At 34.6% G+C, this 12358-nt stretch overlaps 1 protein-coding gene across 1 annotated transcript in view; it reads left to right on the top strand.

Annotated features, from left to right (window-relative positions):
• The window catches only part of LOC306887789 (dynein axonemal heavy chain 11), a gene marked incomplete at both ends in the record, with an annotated part of 64156 nt that overhangs the window by 40891 nt on the left and 10907 nt on the right, over window positions 1-12358 (top strand). The window contains 12 exon segments of the mRNA XM_079445802.1: window positions 1985-2218; window positions 3322-3468; window positions 3568-3681; window positions 4714-4857; window positions 5946-6128; window positions 6716-6817; window positions 6941-7075; window positions 9183-9356; window positions 9638-9873; window positions 9974-9987; window positions 9990-10071; window positions 11840-12044. Of these exon segments, the coding sequence (XP_079301928.1) occupies window positions 1985-2218; window positions 3322-3468; window positions 3568-3681; window positions 4714-4857; window positions 5946-6128; window positions 6716-6817; window positions 6941-7075; window positions 9183-9356; window positions 9638-9873; window positions 9974-9987; window positions 9990-10071; window positions 11840-12044 (1770 nt within the window).

The raw sequence follows: 12358 nt of genomic DNA on the forward strand, positions 1-12358 counted from the left end.
ATCTCATAATGTTTGTAGATAACGCACTCAGTTGCTTTTTAAGGAAAGTAAAATAAATTATAGGCCTTTGTGTACTAAGCAATTTGAGTGGATGAGAAGAAAACGATTTCTCTAACAGTCATCTCACAACAAACTTCTTAAACTGCATCAAAAAGCACAGGAAATGCAAACAGGGAACTTGCAATAAATAAATCATGACCACGGAGCACAAAATCAGTCATAAGGGTCAATTTAATAAGCTTTCCACCGATGTGTTGTTTGTTAGGACAGGGCAATATTTGGACGAGATACAACTATTTAAAAAAATCTGGAATCTGAGGGTGCAAAAAAATCTAAATATTGAGAAAATCGCCTTTAAAGTTGTCCAAATGAAGTTCTTTGCAATGCATATTACTAATCAAAAATTAAGTTTTGATATATTTACGGTAGGAAATTTACAAAATATCTTAATAGAACATGATCTTTACTTAATATCCTAATGATTTTTGGCATAAAGAAAAAATCTATAATTTTGACCCATACAATGTATTTGTTGGCTATTGCTACAAATATATCCGTGCTACTTATGACTGGTTTTGTGGTCCTGGGTCACAAATATTATATACATTTCTATATATATATATATGTATATATATACACACACACACACACACACACACACACACACACACACACATACACACACATACACATATATATATATATATATATATATATATATATATATATATATATATATATAGTTTTAAAAAAAAGATAAATAATAATAAAATTAAGTGACAGTAATTCAGTAATAAAACAACTTTGCCCACTTTATTGTCTTAATGTCACACAATGTGTTAAAATGTTTTTGCTGCTGGCCTGCAGTTCTTCCCTAGTGTTGTTTTTTAATGAATAAAGTTTTGCTCATGGGTGATATTTCACATGATGAGCTTTGATGGCAATTAAAGTTCTATGTACAAACAATGCAAATTTCTTTACTTTTTGTAAACATTTGACAATCACAAATGAGTGATGCACTAGGGACTTTTCTACCAGTTCCAAAAGGTTTAATCAGTTTTTTAGAAATCACACAGAACAGAAAATAAGTTATAATGTCAAAATAAAATAAAAAATAGTATATGATCATTTGCATTTCTTAACACATTAACTTTGGCCACCCTTTTGAATTGCTACTCCAAAACTTTTAAATGCATGTTGGAAGAAACAGTTCTTAAAGCCATTCTAACTATTTTTATATCTTAAATGACTATATTTCTATATCGTTTATACATTTGCTCTTGGATTAAATTAATGATCAAATCCAACCTTTGTGCAACATTTTTTATCTAAATGTGTTTTTAAGTGTAAAAAGCAGAACAGTATGAAAAATATTACCTTTTTTCTGACACAGGTAACCGTGACCTTTGAGTTTAAGAGATTGATGGATTATTTACATGCATTTAACTCAATACATTGTTTATCAAATAGCATTATGTCAGATCTTCATTTATAACCATCTCTTTTTTCTTTTTTTGTGCCAGCCACATGTACATGTTTTATTGCTTTTCAGTGAATTATGATCTGTGTTCTTGCATCTTTTAAAATGCATTTGCCTTTGCGTGAATTGATCTTTAACAGTCTGATAAATGAGTCAGTCATCAGACAGCAGTGTACATCATAAATAACCAATAAACAAAACACAACGTGCAGTCTCAGAAAGTTAGAAGCCATGTGACCTAAACACTCGTGCTACTTTATACAGGGTGTCACCAACCTCGGCCATTATTTTCCCAGCCCTCTACCAGCTTAATCTTCCCCCCTGCGCCCTGCACCTAAATTTTAGATTGAGTAAGTCCAGAAGCCAGCAAAAGGCATACAAACTTGGAGATGAATTCAGGATTTATGAAGATGATATTTCAGGGCCCGTGACAACCGAGGATGTTAAAGAGCATTTAATCCGTACAGGTCCCTCTCTTACCCTCTCTTACTCTCGTCTTTACAGCCGGCCGTTAGGGAATCCATCAGTCTTTTCATGGCCCACGCTCACGTGAGCGTCAAGCAGGTTAGCGAGCGTTACTGCCGCAATGAAAGGAGGCACAACTACAGCACGCCCAAGAGCTTCCTGGAGCAGCTGAGGCTTTACGAGAGTCTGCTGGGAAAGAGAGAGAGGGAACTGTATCTGAGACACGGCAGGCTTCAGTGTGGCCTTCAGAAACTCAAGACGACGGCCTCTCAGGTGTGTAGAGCTCATTGGCACCACAGAGTACATAACCGGCCAGTGTAGGCTCCTCAAAGCTGGAGTGGTGGAATTGCGAAGGAATGCAGTTACTGCTAGTTAATATGCCCAAGATCACTCACCGAAGGCTGAGGGACTCGTAAACCTTGAGTCTCATAGTCTGATGATTGCTTGCCTTTGTGATATAGGGTTTAGTATTCAAATGTTGCAGTTTTATCTGGTAATGGGATCTAGATTAAAAAAAAGTAGCTTTTACAACTTTTAGTAAACTGTAAAAAGCTGTTTGTGAGGTCTTGGCAAACTTTGATTATGAGATTAAATTTGATCATTCAATTTTGTGTTTGTTGAAAGTGCTCGAAGAAATTTGTGAAATCTTACCTTTACAAGTATGGGACACATTAAATATTATAATTTAAACTTGGAAATACGTATAATAATAAAAAAAAAAAAACTTAACCAAAAAGTTAATCTAATGTAATTTGAAAAAAACAAAAAAAACATTGCAAATTGCAAAATAAAAGGATTTTAATCTGTAGTCTTACACTTTTTGGTCCAATAATGAAAGGAGCTTCTTATGCTCACCAAGGCTACATTTATTTAAGGGGAGGGGACAGTAAAAACAAAATATATTAAATATCGTTTAAGAAATTTTTAAAAGTAATTTTAATAAAAGAGGAATTTTGCATTTTCAGTAGCCAATACTCAAATCTTCAGTGTCACATGATCCATTAGAAATAATTCTAATATGCTGATTTGGAGCTGAAGAATCATTTCTTCTTATTATTATTATTAATGTTGAAAACAGTTGTGCTGATTATTTTTTTTTTATTATTTTTTCAGTAAACTTGAATTAATTCAACAGCATCTTTTGAAACATTATAACAATTTACTGTCATGTTTAATTAAAATGCATCCTTGCATAATACATATATTAATATCTCCAAAAATAAAATAAAATGAATAAACAGATATAATAGAATGGTATTGTATAGTTTAGTAGAAACAGAAACTGTTGCCAGTTTTAACCATGAATTATTGAAGGTAATTATGAATTAATAAGAGGTTATCATATACTAAATGTCAACGTTATATATTTACATCAGGTTGAGGATCTGACAGTCAAGCTGAACTCACAGGAAGTGGAGCTGACACTGAAGAACCAGGCAACTGAGGCTCTCATGGCCAGGATCGGCTTGCAGACAGAAAGATTGAGCCAGAAGAGAAAGGATGCTGACCTAGAGGAGCAAAAGGTAGAACATCCAAAGTCTTACAGCTGGAAGATCTAAGATGTATCTTTATGGTGCTTTAATATTTCCCCATCACGTATGAGAGTGTTTATTCATCTGCAGGTGGCTACCATGCAAGCAGAGGTGTCACGAAGACTGAGAGAATGTGAATGTGATCTGGCTAAAGCTGAACCTGCTTTAGAGGCAGCTACAGCTGCTCTCCAAACTCTCAACAAGGTAATATTTCAAATGTACTAAAGAAACCCTTAGTATTAGGGAGAAAAGTATTTGTGTACATAAATATATACATATATTAGAGTTCAAAAGTGTTTCTTTTATTCAGCAAAGATACATTAAATTGATTGAAAATGACAGTAAAGTAATTTGTAATGTTACAGATAATTTCCATGTTAAAAAAATTATTTTGAACTTTCTATTAATCAAAGAATCAAAAAACTTTCTACAAAATTACGCAGCACATATAATGTGACACTCAAAACTGGAGTAATAGCTACTGAAAATTCAGTTTTGACATGTACAAAATATAATTTTATATACATACAGTGCCTCCAAAAGTATTGGAACAGTAAAGACAAAATTGCTCTGTTGGCTGTGGAGTCAAGGCATTTGCAAATATGATTAAAAGATGAATATGATGCATCTGAAAGCTGGATAAATAAGCTTTCTATTGATGTATGGTTTGTTAGGATCTGACAATATTTGGCTGAGATACAACTATTTGAAAATCTGGAATCTGAGGGTGTAAAAAAATCTAAATACTGAGAAAATCGCCTTTAAAGTTGTCCAAATGAAGTTCTTAACTGTGCATATTACTAATCAGAAATTAAGTTTTGATATATTTACGGTAGGAAATTCACTAAATATCTTCATGGAACATGATCTTTACTTAATATCCTAATGACTTTTGGCATAAAATAAAAATGGATAATTTTGACCCATACAATGTATTTTTGGCTATTGTTATAAATATACCAAAGTGACTTAAGACTGGCTTTGTGGTCCAGGGTCACATATAAGGACAAAATGAAATGGAAAAGTACAAAGTGGAAATTTTCAAAGTGGAAATTTTGCAATTTAAAAAAGTAATGGCAGGCAAATTTGTGGGAAATATTTTGTCCTGTGCCTCATAAATCACAGCCCAACCTGTTCAAATATTTGTGTCACCTGAACTTGATGGTTGAAAGGGTAACACTTACTCAATTAGCAGTTCATGAAATATCTTTTTTCTTTCTCCTTTGTTTCTTGTAGGTAAATCTGACAGAGTTAAAGACGTTCCCGAATCCCCCCGAGGCTGTGATTAACGTCACCGCGGCTGTGATGGTGCTGCTGGCTCCACGTGGGCGAATTCTAAGAGACTGCGGGTGGAAGGCCGCCAGAGTCTTCATGGGCAAGGTAAAGGCATTGCTATGACAACAACACACCTCGTTCTAGTGTAATCCACAAGCAGCCCTTGACCCGCAAACCCCACTCACCCGGTGTTGTGTCATGAATACACTACATTATGAAAGCACTTGTGTGGAAGAGAATATTAAATACATGTCACATGAGATAGACATGGAAATATTAGGGAAAGGCTGATTTATGAGGTCAGCATGAAGGGGAGGAGATGGCTTTTGAAAGTTTGTTGTGTGATATATCGGCTGGATAAAGAATCAGGATGCATATTCAGAGGTTGCAAGTTGAGTCTAAGTAGGGATGACCCAGGAACGCAAAAGGTCATAATTGTGCTTTATTACTTCGGTGGCCTTGAGTGCAGCATTTCATTCTGGGTTGGTCCAGTATTTGTACATTTACTGTACTTTAAGCTGCTTTGAATAAAATGTGTGCAGTTTAGTATGTACTTAACATTTTGTGTGTACATAATAAAGCATCATTGCTAATAATGTCTAATAATAAGCTAATAGTATTAGTTTCCTCTAAATTATAATTTTTTCCCCTAAACTAGTTTTACATTTTTTGTTTCTAAATGCACTGAAATGTATACACTACAGTTCAAAATATTAGGGTTAGGAAGATTTTTTTTTTTTTTTAATTAATGCATTTATTCAGCAAGGACACATTAAATGGTGTGACAAAAGTGACAGTAAAGACATTTATCATGTTAAAAATATTTCAAATAAATGCTGTTCTTTGAAACTTTATATATTCTTCAAAGAATCCTTAACAAATATATCAAAAAAATTATTTTTGATATTAATAACAATATGTTTCATGAGCACCAAATTTACCTATTAGTATGATATCTGAAGAATCATGTGACACTGAAGACTGGAATAATGACTGCTGAAAATTCAGCTTTACCTTCACAGGAATAAATCTTAAAATATATTAAAATAAAAAGCGGCATTTTAAATTGTAATAATATTTCACAATATACTGTTATATAATATTGTTCACAGTATTATTTACTGTATTTCTGCTCAAATAAATGCAGTCTTGGTGAGCTTAAGAGATTTCGTAATAACAGTGTTGTTTTTTAGGTGGATGACTTTCTGCAGGCCCTGCTTACTTATGATAAGGAGCACATCCCTGAGTCCAGTCTGAGTGTGGTGAAGCAGGAATACCTGAGAAACCCAGAATTCCATCCCGATCATGTCCGAACCAAGTCCTACGCAGCTGCTGGTCTCTGTGCGTGGGCCATTAACATTGTGCGCTACTATGAGGTGAGGGAGAATGTGACAAATGAGACAAAAAACACATACAAATATTTGAAATATAAATATAATATAATGCGTACATATGCGTATATAATGCAGTTTGAGGTATTTAAATTAAATTAATAATATATTCTATACATTTTAATAACATTTTACAATTTGTTAAAGTTACATGTTTAAGAAAACTTTTTGGGACATATTTTGAAAATATGAACCACTTCAGCTTTAAAATGACAAACAAGAATGTATTTTAATTGATTTATTTTAATTAATTTTATTTGATTTTTGTTTATATTTGAAATTTGAATTTACATTTAAATTATATTAACATTTTTATAAAAATTGCATTTGCATTTATTTTATTAACATCAATTAAACCTTAATAACATTAATAAATAAAAAAGCTAAAAATTACATCTAACTTAAAAAAATAAAAACTTAAAAAATTAATGTGAAATATTTTGAAAATATTAAGCTGTAACGGTCTTTAATTCAAAGAGGTTTGTAGCTTTAAAATCAAAACAATCATTTATTTCAAGAATTCAGCTTTTTGTTTGTGTGTAAAGAAAGAGAATGTTTGTTGTGTTTTTCAGGTTTATTGTGAGGTCGCACCAAAGCATCTGGCTCTGGCACAAGCCAATACCGAACTGGAAACTGCTACTGCAAAACTACTCAGTGTTAGAAAGAAACTGGAAGTAAGTGAAACATTTTTATACAGCACGACTAAAAAAATGTCAATCCGTTCACCATAACCATTCAATAATATTGCATATTAAGATATAAAGTAGTTCTATCTCATAGTGGCTTTGTACTGACAGGATCTGGACAGGCACCTGCAAAGCCTAACAGCTCAGTTTGAGAGGGCGGCGACTGAGAAACTGCGCTGCCAGGAGGAAGTGACACGCACCAGCCAGACCATTGAGCTGGCCAATCGGCTGGTGGGAGGCCTGCAGGTACTGGGCGGCTGTGAGAGGAGAGGGTCTGGGTTTAGGGAAGCGCATTAACAGACCTAATCGCAACATGAGTTTGGCTTGATTCGAAGGGGAGGTGGCCATGGCTTAAATGTTTGGCCAGACGCTCAGATTGAGCGCTCGGAAGGAAGGGGTGCACCACGGCAAATGCACCATTGATCTGGGCAAGGGGCTAGATGGCTGCAGGCCAGTTCGGGACAGTGAAACAAGAAGGGCATATATTCATCTGCTATCTGTTTGCCTGAATGAGGTGATCGGGGTAATTGGTTTATGAGGGATGAGCTGGATTTGTGTGTACATGCCCAACTTGAAAAAATAAACTTTAAATAGTTTTCCCTTTTTCACTCCCCCTGACATTGATCATATATATCACCGTGAGATTATCTAAAATCTTTACTGCCGTTAATGCAAAAAATAATAATAGCGTAATGTTTCTTTTAGCGCTTTTGTTTAAAACGTTCGACTTTCTTATTCAGAGAAATGAACAGGGCTACAATGGGACAGCTTGGCTTTTAAACATATCAAGATAAATGATTTGTCTTTATGCCATTGACCTGGAAGCAATAGTGTTTAGACTAATAAATCAGCCCGTCTATATGTAATCATTAACTTACCTCAAAGCCTTAACAGCTGTTGGAAATTAAAAACGCTTCACCCAGGACTGAGTGATATTCCAAGCAATCCATAATGCATTAGGCTAAAATTATAGTGATTTTTAACTGTCGGAGAATTTATTATGCGACATGTTCTAGAAGCTCGGCCCCTGCAAAGGCGATGTCAGACAAGATTTATCATTGCGGGAGCATCTCTGCGATATTATTGAAGTCTTAAATGAGTGCTAAATTGATGCTGAGTGAACATGTAACTAAACTTTCAAAGCCAGTTTAGGTGAATTGTGACTGTATACATTATCACTCATGTTCTGTCTGAGCTTGTGATCAATTGGGAAGAGAGAGACGGCAGATGGGTTAAGAGTGAGGTTTATATCTGGGTCTGAAGGCTAGATTCAAGGTTGTAACATAATTTTAAGTGTTTCTTGTCTTTCTGTCTCAGTCGCTTTGTCTGAATATTACCGTGTCGTATTTGCACACTACCTTTTAAAACATTTAATGTTTTTGAAGTCTATAATGCTCACCAAGGCTGCATTTATTTGATCACAAATACCGTAAAAACACAAAAATTGTGAAATATTATTGCTGTGATAGCAAAGTTGAATTTCAAGCAGCCATTACTCCTGTCTTCAGTCATGTGATCTTTGAAAAATCTGATTTGCAAAAATTCTTATTCTCAATACTGTAATGCAAAGAAAAAGTATAGTATAGTATTTATATATCATGTTTTAATTTGTCAAACTGCCTTTTTTATATTGAAATAAAATTATTGTAATACAGTATTTAAAAAAATTAATATAAAATAGTAAAATACATAATATAAATATATAAAATACATAAAATATAATTTAGTGCTTAATCGTGATTAATCGCATCCAAAATAAGTTTTTGTTTACATAATGTTTATACTGTGTATATTTATTTGCATATATAAATACACACACATGCATGTAAATATTTAAGAAAAATGTTTATACATTTAAAATATTTATATATATAATATCAGTTATATGAATATAAATGTATACATGGAAATATTTTCAAAATATATACTTTATGTGTGTGTATTTATACATACATAATGAATATACACACTCTATAGACACATATATTATGTAAACAAAAACTTTTATTTTGGATGTGATTAATCATGATTAAATGCTTGACAGCACTAATATTATTGATTATAAAATATGTAAATATAAAATAAACTGTGTAAGATTAATTAATTGTTATAAAAATATTAAATGAAATAGACAATGTTTTGTACACAAAAGCCACATTTACAACATCTGAATTTCATTGCATTAGATACAAAATACCAAACTAAGGGACTTCTGCAAACAAATTGCTTAAGCTTTTCTAAACTTCAACGGCATTCATAGATATCATAGATCTTTAAGTGTGTTGTCATTTTTGGCGCCATAGTCACCTGGGCATATTTAAGTGAGATTCACCCAGTCATTCTCTCACTGTAGGCAGAAAACCTTCGTTGGTCGGAGGGACAGCTGGAGCTGGAGTCTCAGCTGAAGATGGTGTGTGGTGATGTGCTTGTGGCTGCTGCTTTCGTCTCTTACGCTGGATACTTCACACAGCCATACCGTCACCAGCTCCTTCACGACATACTCTTTCCTTTCATCCAAGAACCCCAAGTATGATTCCTGCTCAGCCTGTCCATTATTTAAATTATATAGTGTTTTGCATTCATGTAATTCTGTGCCTCATGATGTTAAAAAATTTGATGTTAAATTTGTTACGGCTTTTGCCGACTCTTGTTTCACTTGTCAAGGTTAAGAGTGTTTTGGATCATTGTTTTTTCCTGAGCTGTCTACTGTAAAATCCTGTTACTGTACTACTGTGTCTGCACTCCAGTGGAGCGTTGAATTGAATAGCATCACTGTCTGTCTTCCTCTCCTCACACCTCGCGATCCAGACCCCTATCCTGCTGACAGACGGTCTGGACCCTGTACTTACGCTGACTGACCAGGCCACCGTGGCAGGCTGGCAGAACCAGGGCCTGCCAGCTGATCGGCTGTCCGTTGAAAATGCAGCCATCCTGATGGCCAGCCAGCGCTGGCCTCTGATCGTGGATCCTCAGCAGCAGGCCAGCAAGTGGATCCGAAATCTGTATGGGCCCAACCTGAGGGTGCTGCAGTATGGCCAGAAAGGGTGAAGTGATTTTAGTTTGGACAAAGATTATTTATATTAAATAAGATAAAGGCAATGAGGCTGATTTGTCTAGTCCTGGACTTTTAATGCTATCATACAGGTATCTGGATGTTATATGGTCCTGATTGAAAATATGAAGGAGAGAGTGGACCCTCTTCTGGAGCCACTGCTAGGAAGGCAAACCTTAAAGGAAGGCAAGTTTAACCATCTCTGTGATTTTGACTTATTGTATACCACTGATTCTCTCATTGAGTGCATTGCAGTAAAAATTACTCAGAAAAATGCAGCAGTTTTTTGTACTGCAGCAGATTTTAGCATACAGTCTTTACTGAGCTCTTAAGAGCCACATTTTTGTTTTGCTCTGTGCAGTATGAAAACTAGAATGGAAGATGAATTAGGGTTGTGTGATTTGAATATAGGTGAAGGCAGCGATATTGATTCTGCACTCACAGAAGCTGATAAATGTGCATTTGTTTGCTCTTTTTCTTTATGTGTGTTGAATACGGATCAGTTTTGGGCAGCCAGTATTGTGTTTTAACCCTGAGACAACAAATATATATATTTGTTTAACATATATATAATTTTTTCCCCCCAAATATATTAAATTATAAATTATATTATTATTTTTAATCAATTAAATGATTTAATCTTTTTTTTTTTTTTTTTTACAGTACAGACAATTAAATAATATGGGGTCTTTGTATTTTTATTTTTTTTTGTAGAATTTTGTTTTTGAATCTGAATGTGCAAAGAAAATTTAATTATATCTATATAATATAATTATTTGGTTTTGTTTTGTATTATAAAAGCAAGAAAAAAACAACAATTCCAACACTGTAATGAAAAACCTGTTATATTTTAATAAACTTTGATTAAAAATATTTTATTTACACTCAGATTTCTCTGAATCTGAACAAAGTTGAGCTAAACTAGTTTGTCACTAGAGAGATCGTAGCCTAAAATATTTATAAATCAGTTATTTCTCAGTTTTACTGAATGAGTAAAATGAACGAGTAAACTTTTTCAGATTTCTCAATGAATGACTGTATTTGGGTTACTTGATAAAGTGTACATGAACAGTAGAAGATATCGTTTTCACATTTATATTCTTCAACAGAATAATTAAAACAATCAGTGTTTATCAGGTATTTCTAGGATGTGTGAATAGATGCAACACCTCATCTGTTTTTCAGCGTGCTGAGCTATTAATTTCTCAGCTCTTATCTCTTTCTTGTCTTTTGTCCTTGTAGTATTGTACCATGGGGACATCTACAGTCCCCCTCTTTTGACCCATAACTGTGGCCTGATGTTTAATTTGATTACAAGTTTATTCCAGCGCCTGACCCACGCACCGGTCCATTCCTGTGATTAATCCGGCCACGGCAGCCATGATGGATCTGGTGCGGCTTCTCGGCTGAAGTTCATTAATAATTGGAATGTTGCAGAGTGTGAAGTAATGAATACTAATTATTCCTTTCATGTCTGACGGAGGAGCATGAGCCAATCCATCAGCTGGGACTTTAATTTGGTGAAGTAATGGTTCTATCAATAGTACATTAATTCCATCTTTTGAAGAAATAGCGCCAGAGCAGACCCGGGCCTTGGTGGAACCTTTGGCATGAGAGTTGTTGCCGCTGGCTGACAGGCACTGGGTAATTAGGGAAAAATTAAAAGCCGCCACTTTGGCCAGCAAGGCCTGATTTAATTGAAATGCAGATTGGGATAAATATTGGCTGCTGGGAATATCATCTTCCAGTTTTATCTAACGCCTTTGCCTGTGGTGGCTATTGGGAGCATTTGTCATCCTTTTCTATTTGCTTAATTTAGACATGTTGGTGTCTAGTTCGAGTGGAATGCTCTTTCCGGCTCTTTGCGTAGATGGCAAGCTTTTTTCACAGAGTGCTGTTTAGTACTAGCTTAGAGTGGTCGCATTCTGAATTCATAACACAGTGTGGTGTTTCTACAGGTATATCAGACTGGGTGATAAGGAGTGTGAGTTTAACAGCACTTTCCGTCTCCTTCTACACACTAAACAAGCCAACCCTCACTTCCCCCCGGAGCTGCAGGCCCAGACCACACTTATAAACTTCACAGTGACCCGCGCTGGCCTGGAGGAACAGCTACTGGGGCAGGTTGTCACGCATGAAAGGCCTGAGCTGGAGACGATGAAGGTCAATTACAGACGTTGCTCATAATGATCTCACATTATATAAAGAGCTAAATAAACTAGATTTGCATTTCCCAAAGGCAATAAAAGCATTTACAAGGCAGAATAGTGTAAACGTTTTTGTTAATGTTACAAATTTGCAAGGAAGAAAATACCAGAAAGAAAAGAGAGTTTTTTCCATCTTTCATAAATGGGAGATTTTCAAACTTGAATCTATTTTTATTTAAAAAATTTAAATAAATAAAAACATGCAATGCAATAATTGTGAATGTCCCCTTTTTATTCATTTTATTACGCTGTTTTATATATTTGTCCTGT

Source organism: Barbus barbus, assembly GCF_936440315.1.
Source record: "Barbus barbus genome assembly, chromosome: 21".
NCBI classification, from domain to species: Eukaryota; Metazoa; Chordata; class Actinopteri; order Cypriniformes; family Cyprinidae; genus Barbus; species Barbus barbus.